This window comes from Corapipo altera, unplaced genomic scaffold (assembly GCF_003945725.1).
Source record: "Corapipo altera isolate COAL_440 unplaced genomic scaffold, ASM394572v1 22b, whole genome shotgun sequence".
Lineage (NCBI taxonomy): Eukaryota > Metazoa > Chordata > Aves > Passeriformes > Pipridae > Corapipo > Corapipo altera.
Genome location: NW_020884876.1, coordinates 19,418,722 through 19,440,530, shown reverse-complemented (window position 1 = coordinate 19,440,530; position 21,809 = coordinate 19,418,722). Strand labels below are relative to the sequence as shown.

Sequence of the window (21,809 nt, the reverse complement as noted above, 5' to 3'; positions counted from 1 at the left end):
TATGGGAAAAAGAGAACCTAAAAAAGAACACTAAAAACTCTATAAACCTTTATTAGAACAAGTTCTTTAAAATTTCAAACTCTTATATACAATTAAGTAATATTGTGACTTTCAAATATTTACATTACAAAATAATTTGGAACAGCTATTTGATAAAACAGTTGAATATACAGTAATTTCATATGAGAAAGTTAACCGAAGTTGATTTTATAGCCTTCCAATGGGTTTAGCATTACAAAAAAATATTATTTTAATCTCAGAGCAAGAGTTATCTATGAATCTATAACTTATGACTGCATAGAAACTAAAAAGAATGTTCCTTTTTGCTGAGGTTACTGTCAGGGTTATGTTCTTTTCAAGTTCAGGACTCTTATGGAATTAATTAACTGCTGGCAATGTCAGTAACCTTATGTTTGTAATATTATGGAGGAGTTATTTCTATTTTGTTAGGATACCGATTTTTAACATATGTAGGAGAGATGTTGCCTAATTACCCTTCTTATTATCCATGTATGTCTCAAAAAAATCCTCCTTTGGATCTGTAGCTTTTCTGCCTTCTGCAGAACAAAAAGGCCTCACACTGTAAATTAGATGTCAAATTGCCTTGAAGTGCTGGTTAAGTACTGAAATAACTGAGGAAAATGGAAGAAGAGGTAACAGTTCCTTAGAGATCTCTACATTTGCTAAACATTGTAGAACAATATACAGTGGAAGAGATTTTCTGTTTGCACGCGTTTTCCTAATTTCTACTGAGGGATGATAATTTGAGTTACAAATTGCCAGTAGATGTTGCAAGAGGATGGGTTGGCTCAGATCAGGCTGACGATGAGGACATTACAGAAGAGGCCTAAATATTGTGTAGCGCCTAGCGATAATAAAATAATTTTTGAAACCTGCTGATATCTTATCTGCTGTCTGGTTGTCCTTCTTTTTGTTTTGTGGGTTAGAGGACCTGACTATGTGCATCATTTAGGGAAAATTAGGGTGCCTCAACCAAAGATGTCAAGTTAATATTCATGAACTGGAATATTAGAATGTTTTGGTTTACTAATGTAGGAGAGAAGTTATCTAAGTCCCCTGCAATTCAGTTCACCTACAAGATTAAAATACTGGGACAAAACAGTGCAAAAGGAGATGACCAGGAACTGACGACAAGTGTAAAACAAACAGGAGTGCAAAGGGCTCACAGGCAAGCAGAAGAGAGAAATACCGAATGGGGTCAGGGAAGAGAGGGGCCAAGGTAGCACCCAGGCTGAAGCCGAGCCCATGAACCCGTTGTCCGCAGAAAGTAACCTGAGTGAGTGGGTGCTGGGCAATGGTTGTGGCAAATGCAGAAGTCAATGTGAAAACAACGATCAAAGAAAGAGACCGGGGGGGTGAAACAGGGCAGTGCAGAGCCAGGCTGAGGTATCAGATGAATGAATGACCCCCTCCATAGTTAAAGGCTGGGGAAGAAGAACAATGATGTAAAAACGTTTAGGGAAAATAGAAATACTAAAAATCGTATTTGTCTGGTATGGAGGCAATCTGTTAGCATTATCCATAACTATACTGAAATGCAAACTACTTGGCCAAGGAACTGCCCAAAGCACTGTTTTGTATTTTTAAATGCATAGAAAGTACCTGAAGAAGAAAATAAATTCCCTAGCATGTCAGATTTTAGAGAGGGTAAATGACATTCCCTGGATAATCATAAAGCTCTAACTGAGACATAAGTTCTGGGCAAAATTTGTTTTAAAGTTTGATATAGAGATTGATTAATCATGAACACCAGAATAAGAATTAATGCTTATTGGCATGAGTTTGCAGAATATAATTCACTCAAGGTAAACTTAAAAAATAAAATATGTAAGTGAAACTAAATCTCTGAGAAACTGACTTGGAACTGTGCAGCATTTTATCTGGCAGAAGGACCACCTAGAATTAACATAAATCCCAAACCATCAACATGCACAACACAGGCCCTTATCAAATGCCATAGCAGAGTGAGGTAGTGCATTGTGCTGTCATTGATGTGTGGCTAGGACAGGATGATGGATCATCATCGTGTCAGAACTGAGTTATGCCAAACAATGTCACCTTTGGGGGTCAGTTAATTTTCAAAAGCAAAAAAAATAAAATATAAAAGCAAAGACTCCTTTTGGTCCCAGCTGTGCATCAGCTCTCTTCAGGGAGAAGCTGGTGAATGTTGGACATGGGGCTGTGTGGGCTGGAGCAAGGTAGGGTGAGAGTCACAGGTGGACACTGGGGAACTGCTGGGTCCCCACTGACTGCCCTCCAACCATGCAGGTGGCAACGGTCCCAAAAGACATCTTTTTATCTTGTACCATTAAAGAAATATTCTCTGTTTTGGACATCCTCAGGTTACTGCTTTGCAAACTGTAGGAAGGCTGAGCATAACAGATTTTTCTGTTAGAATGAAGTTGCTAACAAAGCTGCTACTGAAAAATATCTACTACTGGTTTTTAAAATTTTCTGAATTTCAATCTTCCACTTTTTTTTCCCCTGCATTATTTTAAACCAATATTCTACAGAATGGGTTTGCTGTCAGGAAATAGTGGAAATGTTTGTAAAAGAAAAAAGTTGTTAGACTGAGCTTAAAACACCTTTTTCAAAGTTAAGAACCATCCAAGCAGGGAAAATCTATTTACCATTACTCATCAATTAAATCCAATATTTGTAATAAATAGTTTTGGACAATGATGAAGTCTTTTATTCTTTGAGGAAATTACTGATCAACTCATATTCAGTAATGAATGAATGTTGTTAGCTGTAAACATTCTTTCTTTCTATATTGAGACACATCCTTTGTTATTCACAAAGGTGAACCATCCTCTGTATTTGTCAGCTCTTAGTGACACTTAGAAGCCATCCCAGAGGCTTGGGGCATTTGTTTTCTCTCTTTAACCAAGATATGCATGATAACTTATTAGTGAGTTATTTGCAGGCAAACTAAAACTGATCATATTAAACATGTATTGAGTGGGAAGGCACTCTATATTTAAATAGAAGATGAGGATAGGTAGGATATGATAGGGTAGGATATAAGATATGGTAGGATGTGAATTTGCTTTTTTAAATAAGGCAAAGGAAGCTTTGCACGGACATGGATCCGCTTTTAAGTGTGTTACATATTTAAACTACATCCCTAAGAGACTTGCTATAGAAAATCAATGGACAAGTTTTGACATTTATATTCCCACCCTGCGGTATCCCAGGAGTCTGATTTTTTTTTCAGTGTAATTAAAGGTGACCAGGCACACTTAGAAGTCCATGTCTTTCAAATATTGCAAGCTCAATATTCAACAACAGAAGCAGCAGAAAATGTACTGCATCTGAAAACCCTGACGGAGTAGTCACGCGTAACACATACTCATCTAAACCTGTGTTCGGTGTGAGTACTGAACTGTTCAATTTTTCAAGCTCGCTTATTTTAAAAAAAAAATGTTTTCAAGTTGAATATTCCTGAAGTTGGTGGTTAGAGAACAGCCCTCGGCAGGGAGGAGACTTACATGGAGAGAGCTAGCCCAGGGCGCTCATCTATGGAGATAATGAACTGAAAGGTAATCTCAAAATAATAGTTTTCACTTCTGCGATGCCTTTAATTTGAAAACCAAAAAACACACTACAGATAGAGTCCATGCCCTTGCCGGGCTGCAGTCACTTCTGACTATCCTTTGAGAGGCTTCTCAGCTGCTCTCTCTCTGTCCTCAGAGGTGGTCTGTCAGTCCTAGCGTGGTACCTCCCCAGCAGATGCTCTGTGCAAATCAGTGCACCATTCAGAAAAAGCAAATTGAAAAATAAACATTGCATAGGCATGAGCTTCACATCCACAAAGCCAGGGCTGTCCAGAATTATGGACATGGAAACAAACGCCCTCGAAAAACAAAACAAAGAAACCCGCCGAACTTTGAACAGAAGTGGTTTTAAGTGCTCCACAATACAAAACTGCAGAATGAGATAGAATCATGAACTATTTTGAGAACTTGGGGTGGGTGGGGTGGGGGGAGAAGAGGTTTCTCTTGATTTGTGAGGAATGTAATTGCAGAAAGAATTTAAATCAGTCTCTAATCTTGCTACTGTGCTTTTCTTTTTTTCTTTTCTGTTTTTTCCTTCCCCTTGGTGATGTTCCCTTTCTGAAGACCATATGTAGCAGGACACAACCAAAGCATTTGCTTGTCTGGCCTTTTGAGGTGAATTAAATCCAGTTCTTCCAGTATCTGAGGGATGGTTAGCTTGTGTGCTGCTTCCCTTTATCCAGTTCTTTGCTGTTCTGACTTCATGATTCACCATCACTGTGTACACACAGGAAAGAAAAAAACACACCGGTGTCATGCTGTTGGGTTAGTTGTCTCAGCAGGAAATAATATGAAAAGGTATCTCTTGAGTCCACGTGAAGGTGTTACCAGAAAATAAATCTGTCAGTCATGCAACAGATGAACAGATTCCATCTGTAGTGTTGGATGCTGGCAGCAAGGGCTGCTCTGATTTCTCTGATGGTTAGTGGCTGCCCAGCACAGCCTGTCTCCTGCTCTGAGGCCTCTTTCCACAGGTGAGGACAACTTTCTATAAATAGAATTTTTGTATTACATCTGACCTTGTAACAGGTGCATTTTCTCTTTGTCCACTGGTTTCTGCCCAGCTAGTTTGTTCCCTATCTCTTTCTTAATAATGTTCTTAATTATGCTCATGCCAACATTAAAAATGAGACAGCTTTTATCGGCTGACTGGATTTCGGTCAGCATTAACAGCATGGTTTTAAACCACTTTTGAAGATAAAAGAGCCACTCATAATATTTTACATGTTTTTTAAGTCCCTTGTCAAACTGAGGCACATCCTGGGAAGGCAGTACTTCTTTCTGTACTAACTTATTACCCACCCAGAACATCTCTCCATAAGAAAGACTCACCCTTTTCAGACAAAAAGACTAGGAGTGTGCCCAGCAGCACCCAAGGCAAACCAAATCTCTCAGGAGGTGTGATAAAGCATAAGGGGATTGCTTGTACTCCACATCCTACAGCAACCCATGCTGTGACGGGGACAGGCTGTGCTGATTTTGCTGGGGGAAGTAAAGGTCCCTGGAGCAGAGATTGGTTTTGTACCCTCTTGTGCACCACAGGAGAATCCGCCCTTGCCTGCTGGCCCTGCTTCCACTGCCTGCTCCCTCCTGCATGGACAGGATGGGAGCCCTGGCCCCAGGGAGACTGGGGAATTTTCTGTGCTCAAGTACAATCAGGATTTTAGCACTAGGTTTCAAAGCCGAGACATATTATTTCAAATATATATTTTGAAAAATGTATATAATTTTTGAAAACATATACATATATTTGTAACTTAGCTTACATGCAAGGTAGGTGACCTCCACCTACCAAGGAGCCTGGACTGTCACATATTGCCTCCTGTGCACAAATGTGCAGCCTTGATGCTCATGAGTAAAAATTTTGTTATAATAATAGTTTTGTTTCATTTTACTTCACAGTCTTTCACTTTCCTTGCTCAAAATAGCTGCTGAAAACATCTATTTATCTGTATGTAGTTCTCTTTCTAACATTATTTATTCATCTAAGTGTTTGATCAAGAAAACCAGCAGATATTGGTCTGATAGGGTTCAATTGCAGGAATAAACAGAAATCAGTTTTTTTTCATTGTTTACCCAGAAATCCCACCACTTCAGATATCTTTTCTCATTGAAATAAAGCATATTTTGAAATTTCATGTGTAACGAAATTTGCAGAATTGGACTTAAGGGAAACACTCAGCTTAGAAATATTTTACCACCATGGGGTTCTGTTCTTTAAACTTTTAAAAACTTTTATATTAAAAAGTCACTTACTCTGAAAGATAGTTTTGGAACAACTTTCATTCTGAAAACATCAAAATGTCACTATTGAAATGGTTAGTCTGATATAGTTTCAAAATTATATCAGAATTATTCATCATTCAAAACATTTTGGTCTTGATGAATTTCCCCCCAGCATCTTTATGAAGCACAGAAACAACATAGCCATCTCTGTTCAGTGAGGCCTTGAGATGTTTCCCATACTGAAATATCGTCAATGAAATCTAAAAGAGAAATTACCATAATTTGAGAAGAATTTTGCCCAAACAAAGCAGTCTTTCAGAATCTGAAATTGAATCTAATAATCTCACACTTTGTATTCAACTAATATCCTTTGTCTGAGCAGCTCTGAATGTTTTAGAGATAAATTTCCTATTTTTATTTGCATTTTTTTGCCTTTCCACAATTTCTCTATAGTCTGATTCTAAGGTACCAGTCACAAGAAAATATACTTAAATGACGTGTGTGCCTTTGCTCTGACTGAAGCATATTTGTCTAAACAGGGTTGCTTTTTTGCGTCAAGGCTTAAGCCTCACTATATTATTCTGAAGTGGCAATAACTCTGACAGGTTGAAGAACTTGAGGTAAGGTGTAGCCTAAAGATGCCTTTTGACAGCCAAGAGTAAAAACACCTCATTCTGATGGGGTTAGTGCAAATCCAATACAAAAGCACTTTAGCAAGGATGATATTTAAAATGTCAGCTCAAGCTGGTATGTCATGATGATTTTTTTTCTGAAAATGAATTGTTTAAGTTTTGGAAAGTAAACTTAATGCTAAGGTTGGTGTGCCTAAAAAGCCTTTTAGAGTATGAGTGACTTTTGCTGGTGTTAGCACATGACTCAAGCATGCTTTGTCCTATACTCCCTGCTATAGTCAGTGGAATGCTCAGCAAATCTGCTTTTAGAGAACCACTGTGCAGCTGCCTCTCCTTAACAATTTTCCCCCTCTGAGTTATCGTTTAGAGGCAGGAAGGGAAGACACAGATGGCTAGCAAATCCAGGATCTTTTCCAGCTGCTCAGGGTAAAATTAATGTGCTTGCTTGCATTTGGAACCTAGGATCTAAGTCTTTTTTTAAACAAAACTAAACTAAAGCAAAAACCTCACAGCACAACAATGATGATTTCTCTTGCAATAGGTGTAGGCAGAAACCTTTTAAATACAAATGGCTGCACTGGACAAGCCCCATTCAAAAGGTCCCCTGAAACTGCAGATTTGGAGCAACTGAGTTGCAAACTCTCCAGCGGTGGTGATTTAACATCCCTGCTATTTCATTCCTGAGCAAGAAAACTCAGGAAAGACAACTAGGATATTATGAGAGTCCACAGTGGGAGGTGCAGTTCTGCCAGAGAGACATATTCACCTGAATTATCTGGTGCCATAGGAAGCAGAAGACCCAAGTCCCCTTCCTGCCACCTGTCCCTGCTCCTGGCCTTGCCTGATTGCATCACTGCTTCCACTGCACCAGGGATTTTCTTGGCACATAGGATAGTTTACTTGTTTGTTATCATAACCTGGCACAGAGGAGCTGCTTTGCCCACTACCCAAAACACAGCTGCAACACAAGGGTGCAGGCAAGGGCAATGTACAGCCTCTTGTTTCCAGCTGGAAACAGAATTTTTAATTAGGGAAAATGGGAGTTTGAGAGGGGTTTAGGAGTTCTGGCCAAAATACTGAGGAAACCAGCCAGGAAGATTTTAAGTTTGCAAGCTGTCGGGATTGCGGTTTTGCATCCCTCTGGGATCTCTGCTTGTACTATGAGCTAGTGCCAGCTCAGGGGGAGTGCTGCACCAGGGCACCGGGAAGGTCCTTTAGGTTCCTCTGGGGTCAGACAAGTCCCTGTCTGGCAAGTCACAGCTCCAGCCAAAACATCTGGCAGTGGTTCTCAGGGACCTATAGGCAGCAGACGGCAGAGGGGAACTGGGTGCCTGCACTGGTGAAGAGTGCCAAGGAAGCTATGCTGAATGCTTGTATTAACACCTTGGGAAACTGTGATTAAAGTCTGATCAGCAAGTGTTGTCTGTCTTGTACCAGTATACAACTGCAAGATTATTTAGGGTTGCAATTTACTGGCAGAGACCTTTTTAGAAATAAGAGTGTCAAGCCTTTTGTTTAAGTTGAAGTCAAAGTTCCTGTATATAAAAACTTTAAAATTTATATAGACCAAAGAATCACTCTGTAATTACATACAAAAAATAGATTATTTTAGAGTGACATTGACTGTATTTCTTCAAATAATATAATGAATTAAAGTACCTTGGGTTGGCAATTGATTCTTTTTCTTCTTCTCTTACAGTAGGCAAACATTCACAGTCAGCTGAAAAAGGATAAGAAACAAGACCATAGTTACTCTTGGCAATTCTTCTACATGTCTTTCAAAAAAGCATCAATTTTTATCATGCAGTCTCTCTAAAATATAGATCTGTGGATACACTTCTGCACTGTGTTATCTGCACAGACCCCATAGCATAAATGTTACACATTTTAAATCCTCCTTCCTTTTGATAAGTGTTGCCAGAATTTCTTTATTACATATATTTCAGTTATTTATGTACACCTATACAAATTAACTATTTTTGACAGCTACTTCCCTACAAACTGCCATGGGTAGGGTTGTTTGTTAATCTTCCATTGTTTATAGTTGCACCTATGCATTATAGTAGAGCTGGGAATTTGGGGTTGGAGTTTAGGAAACACTCACACACACACACACACAGGTATGTAAAATATTTGTTCCCTTCTCTCCACAAAACTTTTAAAAATATTTTACAACACTATTGTCCTGTGTAGCACACTTAATGTGTCTCTTTCACTATTGCCACTTAGCACATGTGTTCCACTGGAGCTTACAGACCTCAAAGGTCAAAACCCCATCATGTGGAGTGCTGTGCTAATACAAAGAAATGCTCCAAAGAGTTTTATGTCCTGAAAAACAAAGCGTCCCTCATAGGTCAGGCAAATGAGCCATTTGGATATAAGGCAAGGGACAAGGAATGAAAAAAAATCAGTGTTTCAGCATTTCCTAGCCAGTGAAAAGCTGTTCGGGGTTCAAAATCAGGCCTTGGTTAATTCACACCTTACCAAAGACCTGCATTTTTTGAGGAGAGCCTTGAAGGAGAATGCAGGGCCCTTAAGGATTTTGACTGGGAGATTGCAGTCGGGAGGAAAATGAGGGGGAACATGCAAGATACTTAGAGGGAACTGAGAAGGGAGCTGAAGATGCTGCTGCTGGTAGTTACTGAAGATTCTAATTGCTCCATGGGCTGATAGACTTGCAAGAGAGGGGAAGGATGTATTCATAGGTTCCTGACAGCAGCCTTAAGTAAATGGTGGTCTGAGCTACAAACAAATGCGTATTTCTCCTACAATAACACAATGTGGAGCACAAAACTCTAGAAATTCTGAAGACTGAAAGGACTAGATGCTTCATAGAAATTAATATTTAGCATTAAAAATGTGTATTTAAAAATATAAATACCCCTCACAGTTATATGTGTGTTTAATAGAAATGTCTACTGGAAACTGAAAACATTTATGAGATTCCACCACATGTTAAAAATAAACTCCCACACAAACTAAAATACTCCTCTGAAAAATTCTACCCCTGACATTTGTGCAGTTATTTTAGTAGGAGGGAGCCAAGATCACAACTAAAAATGTTGTAGGAAAAGCAGTGACATGCATACAAAACACCTTACGTTGATTTTCTACATGTGGGATCTACGTCAGCTAGCAAGAGAGGGAGAATGGAGTAGAGGGGTTACCGTGTACCATTTTTGTTCATGCTGTTCATCCATTTATCAAGCTCTTCCATTTCTATCTCCATAACAGAGGGCGTGTCTTCTTCAAAAATAGGACTTGAAAGAAGAGAGGGGGAAGAAAAGTATTACACAAAATGTTAATTTGTACAACTTACAATGTTGTGATTTTGTATGATTCTTTCATAATTCCAGACACATGTATTATCTGTGGAAAGCCATCTGAGGAGATGTCTGCCCAAGGGGTTTGAACCAAACAGCTGCAAACAGATGCAAGGGAGCAATGCTGAGATGCTGGTCCTGGGCAGAGGTAGAGGGGGCTGAGACATAACATGCAGAGGGACTCACTGCAGCCTGAGGTATGCCAGAGCACAAGATTACTGCAGCTTCTTGAAAACTGTCCCTGCTGTAATTAGAAAACTAAAAAATAAGATAGTTTGTCTCTGTCCTGCTGGAACACGTGGCAAAAGTCCCATTGCTCCAGTGATAAAATCAGAAGGCCTAATGTTTCATCACAGCTGTGACTGACATTTGTAGTGACTTCGAAGGGAAAGGTCATGAGTAGAGTAACTGCATTTATTTAAATGCCTCCACTTAGCTTCCTTTTTCTTATCATTCCTGCGGTCATAAGATAGAAAAATACTTTTTAGCCAAAAAACCTTTTTTCATTCCTAGATCCAATTTATGAACTTTCAGCATTGACTAGCAAAATGGAGCTCAATAAAAGGTAACAATAAAAATTATCACCCTGAAAGAGCCACACAGCTTTTGGCTTGTTTTTCCAGCATCTAAGGCATTGCTCCCGTGGCAGCCAGGCAAGCCTTTCTGCCTCACCTCTGAGTGAGAAGACAAGCTTGAAAAACAGGGGAGTAAGACACAGAGTTTATTCTGAACAGTAAAAGCCCATGATGAGTCTGGGAACTGATCCCTTTGCTCCTGGGGTACCTCATGCGTCTGGTGGCTGAGGGAGCAGGAGGTGCCTAGAGCAGGCGCAGCAGGGGCTGCAGGCTGTGCGTGCCTGCGCAGCAGTGCTCGCCTCAGTCACCGCATCTCCTCCTGCTCTAGTCTTACACCTTCAGCCAGGTACTGAAGTCACACTTTAGCCACCTGTAGAGGTAGTTAGCTGGTGCAATTGATGGCAAAAAGTAATGGTGTTTAGTGTATGGTAAAATTAAAACAGGTGGCGAAGGCAACAAAAATCATAATGTCCTGTTAGAATAAAATTTAAAAAAAAAATTAAAAAGAGAGATATTCATAAAATTTACCTTTTCACATTTTCACTTCCCAGCTCATCTGGAAAAGAAGAAAGTTGGTGTTCATAGTTCTGCATGATATATACCTCTTTGTATATACAAGGTCCAGACAAGGCAAGCAAGCCTTGGATAGTGTCAGGTAAAACAGGTTGCATTTTCAAAAGGCATGAAAACTAAATTGTAGATGAAAGACAAAATATCTCATCCTCTTTGTAATTTTCAGAGGAACCCATTATTTTTAATCTTGAACACACTAGCAGCTCATTATTAACTCAGCCATGCTGGGAGGAAGCCAAATGTCAGTGCTGCAGTGGGTAGGACAGGGCAGATGCATGCTTCCCTGAGCAAAACAGATGTCATGAGAGAAATGGTATCCTGAAAAGGAACCACTTCTGAAAATATATTGTTTACGAGAGGCATTGGGACATTTTTCTACAGATTACACACAGGCAATCCAGCTCTGTCTGGAGACTCTGGGAGGCACTCATGGAGAGAAGAGGGGGTTGGACTTGCATGGCAGATTAAATCTCAGTCAGGCAAATGAAGCTGAACTAGCTAGATGTCAAAAAGGATCTAAAGCTGCTTATGATCCCAAGACAAAGTAAAGATGGGGGAGAAAACGGTGTAACAGATAAATAACTTTCCCTCCAGAAATCGAGTGACTGAAAAGCCTGTCTTAAATTAGCTTATTTTTAATTCATTTTTGCCAATGGGTGCTGATACCTCCCAGTTGTTCCAGTAGTCCTGCATTTCCTGACTGCAGGGCCACACAAAAACTAGAGAGCCATCTGCCCAAGCCTTGAGGATGCTCCAAGCTCCTAGCTCCAAGCAGTAGGCACAGGGCAAGAGAACCCAGGATTGTGTTCCTGAAAGGTGCCACATTTCCTACCTCTCTGAAGAGTGCACCTGCACCTCAAATCATCCAGAAACAGGTAGGCAACTAGATGCCTGGTTGTGAATTCAGTTCTTTAGAGAGAGATGCAGTGATAAGGCAAATGCAGCCTAAAAACACCCTGAAAAATTTACTTAAAATCTGTGTTGAATGTGTTCAACTGCCTGCAGGCTGAGGAGCTTGCAGCTGCACTCTGGCTCTGTAGAGACACTGATACAACCATTTCAGAACTTCACTCACCAGATGTGTGGTTTTAATATGACACTTCAGTTTGTTTTCTGTGGCTTAACACTCCAAGTTACCACTTTCTATGCTAAGAGATGAAGGCACCTTCCTGAAGCACTGCTCACCCTACCACAGCACTCAGGCACTCTGACCATGGGATTCCTAGCTCATTTACTGTGATGTTTTCATAACAGCCACTATCCTGTGGGATTGGGATCCCTTAAAATTGTTCCTTAAAATGGAACAATTGTTCTTATTTTACTGAAGCTCCAAGCAACTTTACCTTGTGGGCAGTATAGGCAACAGAAGCATTAATTCCACTTTGCATGAAGTTATTTATCATAAAGGGAGAATAAGCATTTGCAGCCACACAGTTACATCCCTAAGTGTTCTCAGCATTGCCAGGAGCTGGAGCTCAGTGCCACAGCTCCCATGGATGTGCAACATGAGCAGGAGGTGTGAAGAAGGAGAATTAGCTCCTGCCCAAGTAGAGGTGCATGCCCAGGTACTGCTGCCAAGGAGGATCCTTCTCCTATCTGTCAAACGTGCAACTACAGAGAAGAACATCCTAAATGTGGCATCACGGGCCTCCAAATAACATTTTGTTTATGTTGAGCACATCCTAAAAATATTCTTTTGATGCACAAGAAGACAAATTTACCTTGCTTAGACTTTTTCCTTTTATGATGTATTACGAAAAATGTGATCAATAAAATCAGCAGGACCAGCAGCACGACAGGGACAACATATATCAAGATAGACTGTTCTGCTGCTTCTAAGCTGTCCTCATCGTTCACAGCATTCGGTTCACCACTCGAAGTACTTTCTGCTTCAAAGCTGCTTTCAGTAGCGCTTGTTGCAACAAGTACTGTCTCATGGTCATTCACGGTCGAAGAACCCATAGCAGGATGAGATGTTACTGTAACAGTGGGTAATGTTGATGGTCCATCTCCTGATCCATCATTTTCAGGGCCTGTCAAATATAGGAGGACAACTTAACATTTTATGGGTTTCATTAGTATTATCAGTGAGTCACAGTGTACAGCTTTAGTATTTACTTTCTATTTCATGTCTTTAAAAAATTAGCAGATGCCCCATACACACAGATTTGAAGTCTTGGGCATCAGATGTAAAATTAGATCACAGATTTATAACAAAATCTTACCAGTTGTGACCATGTTCTTCAGCTGGCTTTTACTGGGACAAGTCAGCAGGTGTGGTCTGTCTGTACAAAGCTGCCTTGCACAAACAGACTTCTTTTCCTGCAGGTTGACATCCGGCCTTGCTTACACATAAAATTATTTTGCTTCTCAGTAAACCACACTAGGCTGTTTTGCTCCTCAGTCTTGGCGCATACATCCCTCCCCTTACCCAAGGAGTTAGGTACTCCCTTCAGGGAGACCATTATCCCTGGTTCACTAATTCCTTTGGATCATGCATCTCCCTGTTTCTGTGCCTTTCTCAAATTTGTTAAGTTTGTTTCACTGTGAAAAACAGAATTGGTGAAAGGAAGTCTGAAGGATGCAGAAGCTGCTGACTTCTACTTATGCCTGGGCTAGAAGAGGTGGTAGTAACACAGGGACGTTACTGGGTACAGATGCAATTAACTGTTCCTCTGTCTGATCCTACAGGCTGGCTGAAGGAGCATACGGTAAAGCATTAATGCTGATTATTGCTCATAAATGCTAAGACTGGGGGTTTTGAACCTCAGTTTTGGTTTTGGTTTCATTTATCATGCATTTTGCAAGTGGCTAAAATTTGCTATATTGGTAATAGTGAAACAAGTGGTTTTTTGAGGCTAATTAAGAATCTGTATTGACTGTCACAGAGTGTAAAGCTTAAAACAAGTATAGCAAATTATGGGCAGGAATCAGTCCTTAGATATATTACGATAGCATGCTTCCTAATGCAAAGCCTTCAATAATTTTCTTAGTATGAAATTAAATGATGGGGTTTTTGTGTTATCTGCCCTTTCACATACAATGCTGGCACAGTGCAGGTCTCATTTTATGCAATAAAGCAGGATGGGATTTCATGACTTTCGCAATGACATGTTTCTCCTCATTCTTGTAAAGTGCTGGGCAGCCATAGTTTCCACTAGAGTTAGCAAGAGCTTAAGGTTTTCAGCACCTTAGTGCTGGCATTTCCAATCTCACAGGACTGGAACCAAAAGTACTTAGCATTTTAAATGCTTTTGTAAACACATTAATCTTCATAATGGCCCTGAGAGATGAGCAGTTATAATCTCCATTTTACAAATGAGAAATCAGAAGGACAGGGATGCTGTCCTTCCAAGGGACACCAAGTGAGAGAGGAAAACTGGGATTAGAGCGCTATCTCTTGCTTAATCCACTCTGCAGCATCTCCTCTCTCCCATCAGATTTGTCTCGAAGAGGAGATGAGTATTTAATGAGACTGTATTTCAGTTTCACATGAACAAAATTATTTGAGTGTGACAGTAGTGTTCTATCTAGATTTTTATGCTGTGCATATCACACAGGCACCTGATTGTTTTATTCTTTCCTAAAAACTAGGAAAGAATTTGAATACTTAATAAAGAATATCTAATACTTGTATATAGTATTTAGTACTGTGAAGGTCACCAGACTGCTGCACCACAACAGGACAATGAAAATGATAGTTCTTTAGTCGCAAAGCACTTTGTATCTATAGTCTCTCTGTTGCTTTCTTCTGTATTTATTATTTCAATCAAGAGCAAAATACTATCTCTGCCCCTCTTGCAGGTAATGACCCCTTATGCCACCCCTTTCCGTGATCTGCTAGCAGTCCTTAATCCTATCGCAGAGAACAGGAGGGAGAGCTTCTCTCCGTTATTATTTTGGCCATTTGACTTTTCTTTCCCAAGTTTATAGTTCCTAGTGCCTGCAGCGACTCCATCTGGATTGCTGCTGTGCAGAGCAGACAGGTAGCACCAGAGATATTTGTGCCACAGACCATGGTGTGATAGACCATGCCACTGGCAGAGCTGATGGCCCACTACAGCCTCACTGAACCCCTTCAATGACCTTGCTCATTTTCTTCCTTTAGCCATCGTCCTTGAAACCCATTGCCTGACACATTTGATATATCGAGAGGGACAAGCCTGTTGCTTAAAATAGTATGAATGTGAAAGGGTGTGGAGAACATACCTCATTTCTCGTTTACGCTTAGGGTTAAAATGGATTTTTCAAATGTCTAAAGCACAGTGTGGCTTTAAAGCAAAGCAAACAGTCACACCTCATTAACTGAAGCGCTAAAGCTTCAGCTGCAGAGTATGCTGTGCTTGATTTCCGAGACTTTTCCAGTATCTCTGATATTTTTCCTGGTTTTGAGCTATGAAGCAGACTTAAAATCATTTTTCTCTGTGTGAAATAGAATTACCTTTTCTAGTCTCTAGGCAAAGAAAATGGCAAATCAGAGGGAGTGACCTTGCTGCCACGTACTTTTGTTCACTTTGCATAATTCCAGGGACAAAACAGCATCTCTCCGGGAACACCATTTCCTCTTACAGAGATCTTTTCTCTGAGTGAATTAAATATGTCTTTCAGCAGAAGGGCAGCCAATTGCAGAATGTTCTTGCAAGGGTATTGCTCTTATTTCCTGCGTTTTACCTGCTGCCTCAACATATCTCCCTCCTCTGTCACCTCTGAGGACCAGAGCTTGGACCAGAGGGATGCCCTACCTGTGACATGGCAGTTGCTCTCACTCTCAGGCCACCCATACATCACACTTTTTACAGAGTAGGAGAGCACAGCCTGCACCAGGGTTGGCCTGGTGGCTTGCACCATGGAAGTATTTGTACCTCCAGTTTGGCAGGCAGAGACAGGCTCAGGCCTCCCGTGCAGCTGCAGGGCTTGCCGCAGCCAACTACCCAGGCCCCATGAGACCCACGTGGCTGGCCTCAAGAGAGCTCCTGTTTTTCACAGTGTTTCAGTTTGAAGTGCTCAAAATAGCAAGTGGGCTGTGTTGCAGCTGACCCCAGTGGCTGTTTTGTAGGGTAAATGAATGAAAGCTGGGTGTTGCAAGGTTTGGAGCAGGGCAGAATCGCATCTGAAAGCTGGAGATTTTGTGAGATGCTATTCAAACGTTTTCTCTGTGCCAGATGTGCAGTGGTAATTCATACCATGAACTGTCTTGTTAGCTCTGCTGGGGTTTCATCTTGCAGAGATCTATTGCCTCCCTGCAAATGGGAATCTGACCATAACATAACATAACATATCAGGACGGAAAACTAAGGCCAAAGGAGTGCAACAAGCAGCAAGTCACATATGGTCATGTACATATCTTCTTGACTTTGCAAAGCCCATGCCCTTTCTCTTGCTGAGCTCAGCCTCATGCTGTTGGCTACAGTCCAACATCCATACTCATCCCTCTGCACAGTTTGTCCAAGGAGCATGTGCTCATACAACAACTGTGTCAACTTCACTTTTGTCTGAACTGCCTGGGGCACAAATGCTGGTGACTTCTTCCCACGTTGAGGGAAGTGGATGGGAACACACCACAGCTTCAGACCAGCCTGTATTGTCACTTTCCATGCTTTCAAGAGCAGAAGGAAGAGGGACTGGCATGCAGCTGCATCCCACCCTGATGGGGAGGTGGGCACAGCTGGGACTGGAAGCTAAGAAGCTGGAGCTGGAAGTTAAGAAGTCCTCAGGTTTCCACTATCGAGGTATTAGAGGATCTAGTCCTCAAGGGACCAAAATGTCTGAGCAAGCACTAGCAGCATCTCAGAAAAGGTTCAATTAACAGTTCTTAAAAATTTTGAAAAAGCTATGTCCCTATATATAGATACCATGGTATAAGGTGTTATTCAGTATTCTCTACTTCAAAAATATGCTCGGATCACTTGCTTGAGTTTTGGAGGTGCTCTCAAACCTGCTTTTTATGGGAGACAGAGGGAGTTGAATGTACCAAGTGGTTTTACAGATTGGAGTCCAAAATAACACATCTCAGTCAAACAAACAACACTTCTGTTGTTGCAGCATTTCTTCCTCTGAGGTTTGTGCTGCAGCACTCAGAGGAGATGATATGAACTTCCCGATTAAGTAAGCAGGTAAACAGGTTTCTGAATTCAGTTGGATGCAAGGCAGAGGAAAATAGCAAAGGAAAATAGCCATCAGTCAGCACATTTGGTTCTGTTGTAAAACTGAACCTGCTGCCTTACCATCAGACTCAAGGACTGGGGTCTCTGAAGGGAATTTTTTAAATTACACTACAGTATCTACTTACAGAAGAAAAAGGAATGGGGTAGAAAGAAAGCAAGAGCTGTGTCACTGGGATAGCTAGGCTAACTAGTTTGAAAGGAAAATTTTTGTCCCATAAGCTATAAAAATGCAGTGAAAGGAATACCCACAAGAAGATGACAGAACAAGAAAAGGCTATAAAGCTGGCATGAAGTTACCACATCCTATATCACTCTGCTCTACACACACATTCCTTTTGTTGGTATAGTCATACCACTCCACATGATCTGTATGATCCTCTCCCATACTGCCTGGCTCATCCCTGCACTGTTCCTCTCCCACATTTCAGATTGCTGTAAGAAGGGCTGTTCCTTGCCATGGCCAGGGCTTGCCCAGATGCCTGATGAGGCAGGTCTTGCCTGTCGAGGCAGGTCTTGCCTGTCAGTCTGGCTGGAAGAGGAATCCTTAAAAGCCTGCAGGCAAGCTGTTGGGTGCGTATGCTGTTCTGATGAGGGAGCACAGGCATTTCAGGATGGCTAATCTGTAGACAAGATCCTATTAAAACGAGGTGCTTAGAAAGCGTTATCTAGGTATAACCTGAAAGAGGAAACAACTGTTTAAGCTCATTTACAGATGATGGAAACTGCTTTTCCTCACTGTATTTTCATCCAGCTGAAGTGCTGCACTAACTGCTGATATTGCAAATTCAGGCACGCGTCTTAGTGTCATTTCTCATCCCCAGTACTAAAGGTTTTCCAGACCAATGTATGCATTTAGTTGCTTCTATTTAGTCTCGTGGCCTTCTAGTGCTGCATTTGTGATACCCATGCAACCTCACTGTGATGTAAATCTTTTAGTGCTCCTTGCTCTCAGGAGGACTCTGAAATTAAAGATTCAAAAGCTCTGGAGGCTTTCCAGCTATCATAAAATCTTGTGATGGAGAAGAGACTGGTGCTACTGACTGAAATTTAGTATAGAGTCTTGCTGATGTAAATGAGAGATTTTCTGAAATGCCCCTGAAGCACTTGAATAAAACACAGTGAATGTTTGTGTATGCAGATAAAAGGCAGGAATGGGAGTAAATATGTAGGAAGAATTGATGTGTTCAGTAGAAAGGATTTTTCATCTGCTTTTTAGAGGACTGCACTTTGGGAAGACAGTATGTAGCAAATCCTCATTTCTTATATTTTTGCTTTTACAGAAAATTTCAACAGGTGACTCTAATGGGTTCAAACCTATTCTTGAGTTCATTACTCTAGGAGGAAATAGGTCAAAACTATCACTGTCTGAGAGATCTTGGCTTTTTAGGGACTTAACCTAAAAGGCACTTCTCTGCCAAGGCGAAAGTCGTTGCCTGTGCTCATGGTACAAGCTGCTGAATATCTGGACCTTTGATAGCAATGTTTCTTTGAATAACAGCTCAAAACAATAGCACAATAGACACAGTCTTCAACTTGGTGATCTTATGGGTTTTACTGTTCCTCTCTCTCACACATTTTCTTGCTCCCCTTGTCAGGCTGCTTATGCTGCAATTTCCTATGCATTTCACTGAACACAGTGGGAGATGGCACACCCTGAGAAATGACTGTAGGGTCAGAGCCTGTTCCTATAAGCTATAGTAAGGGTCTAAATGCTTGTTACTAGGGTCAGCAAACAACCTAGCTAGGTGTTTAGGGCTGTTGCAAGGCTGAGCCAGTGAGCACCATCACCTACAGTAGAGAGAGCCACTGTAGGGCTTTCTGGCTGCATTAAAGCCAGGGAAAGAGAACTGGTGCAAATCCTGATGTTCCTTCAGTATGGAGTCATGAGAAGGCCAGCACCCAGAGCTGAGGCCTCAGGAATGCGCTTAGAGCTACTGGATTAGAGTAATTGTAGCACAGACAGGAGAAAACCATCCATAAAGCATAATCCAAATGGCAAGGCTAACAAGGCTCTGGCGTGGTATGGGAATAGGATTTATAAAGGCTTTAATCTGTCTATGCTGCAAGATTTAATCATACTCTGTTTGCGTATTTTGTAAATGGTATTTAGACAGCAGACCACTTTAAACGTGAGGACTGTGTCTGGTAAATTGTAAAGTTCCCTTACAATTCCTGCCCTGTTGATCTGTGAACAAGGAGGATTGAAAGCAAAGGATCTCCCTGGCAGACTACCCTCAGTGGAGGGGCTCTTGACCCACCAGTGCCTCTGGGGTACCTAAGCCCTACAAAAACTTTTCCCCCACCAGTTCAATTTCCCCCAAAGGCCCAAGTTCACAACTTCCCCCTCCCAAGTCCCACCTTTGCAGTCAGAGTACTCCCCCAGCACATTTTGGGGCTGGTTGCATAAGCAAAAGACGCCTTTGTATGGGGAGCAAAGGTGGGTGTTCTCCTCCCCTTCCCCAGCTGCTGCAGGCTGGCTCCAGAAAGTCAGGGCTGATGGGGCTTGGGGAGGGTTCTGACAGGACTGACTCACTCCTGAAGAGGAACCATTCCAAAAATAACCAGAATTTAAAGGGGGAAGTACCGATAGGAAGCCTCTGAAGGCAGGCAGGGCGTGCGCTGGGGCACCTGACATCTGCCCGGTGCTTCAAGCAGTCTTTAATGCCCATGGCAAAGAAGGGCAGGGAGGCTGAGGGGACTGGGGACTAAGGCATCCCTCCACCCTGGGGAGGTGGTGATGAAATAGTATTGATCAGTACCCTGCACATGGGCTAAGGAAGCAGGAGCCTGATCACACTGTGTCTCCTGCATTGTGCTCCTCCTTTTCCCTGAGACCCCTGTTTTGCTCTGCCCATGGCAAGATTTTTGTTCCTCTGACCGCTTTGGTTCTGAGCTATGTATGTTCAATGCTTGCAGCATATTTTCCTAATGTGTGCAATGCAGCAGAGCTGTAGTAACACAATGAAGACCAAACCATTTTGTACCTCACTTAGCTCACTCTTACAGCTGAGCAAGACTCCTAAGCGCAAGCAGCTCAGCAGCACGCGGGGAATCTGCAGCCCAGCTTTACACCCTGCTTATAGTACTGGTTTTCAGGGGAAAAGTAGCCACACCAAACCACCTATTACAGAAATGCATTTTAAAACCTTAAGAGAAGAAGTCCAGTGATGGCTGAGAGGCAGCAAACACGTCTAGTCCATATTGAGGCACTTTGACAGGGATTTGTTTGACACTGAAAGGCTTGTAAGCACCACCTGTCAAGGTTTCACTAAAAGACCTGCCTGTCATGTGCAGTCCCTGGCTGCCAAAATGCCAGTGGAACCAACGAGAGCCTCTACAAGCCCAGCACCACCCAGCATTTTGTCACAAGTGGCTTTTTCACTCGTGGTTCTTCCCTTCAGAAGGTCAGGACCTAAATCCATGCTGCCGGACACTTTGTTCTGTAGCTGAGAATTCAAAATATTTGTCTCCGGAACCGGCTGTTCTTTTGTTAAACCAGTTTCAGTGCACTGGGACTGCGGAAATTGGCAGTCAGCTTTTGAATGGAAGCAGCGCTCTGTCTTTAACTTTACTGTTAAATGCTGGTAGTATTGGGTGTGGAATTTAAAAATTTCAACAAATAACTAAAATTAGAAGTGAAATGCCTGGCGGCTCAACATGGAAACTCCAATTCCCTACACAGCTGCAATTTAGGAAACGTAGGAATTGTAGGATTAGGTTGCTGCTGTTTGGGGTCAGGTCTAACAAGAAAAAAATCAAACCTTCAAAGAAGACAGGCAGCTTTCAGCAGAGAGGGTAAACAAAGCAAAAAGCAGCAGAGAGCAAGTCCCCACAGATCTTCTCCCGGTGCTTAGCTTGGAGGGTGTTGCCCTCCAACTCGGTCCCATCGCTGCAGGCATGAAACGCGGTCCCACCTCGGCAGGCAAAAGGCGCTTTTTTACTCACCATTTCCAAAAGATCCTCCAGCCAGCGACAGGGCAGAGAGCAGAGTGATAAAGCTGGGGTTTCGCATGCTGCCCTGGCAGTGCTCCCACCTGAGGGGCGCTCCGTCAGCCTCCCTGCTGCACCCAAACATCTACATTTCCTGCTTCCTGCCGAGGTGCATCTGAGCTGCATTTCTTCAGGAGATGGACTCTCTTTGATGGGTTTTAGGAAGTGATGTAATTCCGTCTGGGCCTGTCAAGCAAGCAATGATTGCAAAAGAAAAAGAAGAAAAAAAAAAAACAGAAGTTGCACTTCAAGCACGAACTTGGCTGAAGCACCTTTATTCTGTAGATGAGAGAGCTCCTGCTCTCCTCCACTCCTTTCACACCCGAGTTTACTACCTTCTATCTTCATCTGCACACAGTACCACAGGGACAGACATAATACAAATACAAATTAGACACAAAATTTCATTGTTGTGAGTTAGTGGGAAGGTTTTATGTCACTTTTCAAGGTGGTTGAGCAAGCAAATTTCAGAAGTGCCTCCTCTCTTACCTTGCTTTTCAAGCATGGTAGGACACTGAGTGCATTTATGACCCTAAAAAGCAACCCCAAGTGGGGTGTCTCTAGCAAATGGGATGAATTGCTAGCTCTCTTAGCAGCCTGTAACTGGTATTCTGGACCGGTTTGTACCAAGGAACAGGACAAAGCACAAAACCATATAATTTTTTTTGTTAGGAGCAGGTGGTTTGGCTGGAAAGTGCTAAGACACTGGTGTGACAATGGCTGTAGATGACAGGAGACAGAAGGCCTC

General features: G+C 41.9%; 1 protein-coding gene across 1 annotated transcript; it reads right to left on the bottom strand.

Annotated features, from left to right (window-relative positions):
• Positions 1 to 218: 218 nt before the first annotated feature.
• Positions 219 to 21,188, bottom strand: TMEM154 (transmembrane protein 154). The gene is made up of 6 exons (XM_027635912.1): positions 21,017 to 21,188; positions 12,629 to 12,940; positions 10,863 to 10,890; positions 9,611 to 9,696; positions 8,096 to 8,156; positions 219 to 4,295 (listed from the first exon to the last, which is right to left on the bottom strand). The coding sequence occupies exons 1-6, from the start codon at positions 21,144 to 21,146 to the stop codon at positions 4,280 to 4,282; spliced, it is 633 nt and encodes a 210-aa protein (XP_027491713.1). The 5' UTR covers positions 21,147 to 21,188; the 3' UTR covers positions 219 to 4,279.
• Between the last annotated feature and the right edge of the window lie 621 nt (positions 21,189 to 21,809).

Bases quoted from the DNA above. Each gene is read 5' to 3' on its own strand.
- TMEM154 (XM_027635912.1), bottom strand. From the start codon at position 21,146: ATGTTTGGGTGCAGCAGGGAGGCTGACGGAGCGCCCCTCAGGTGGGAG. The intron at 12,941-21,016 runs GTGAGTAAAAAA...TATATTTGACAG, and splicing joins TGGAGGATCTTTTGGAAATG to GCCCTGAAAATGATGGATCA. The intron at 8,157-9,610 runs GTACACGGTAAC...ATCCTTTTTCAG, and splicing joins GAACAGCATGAACAAAAATG to CTGACTGTGAATGTTTGCCT.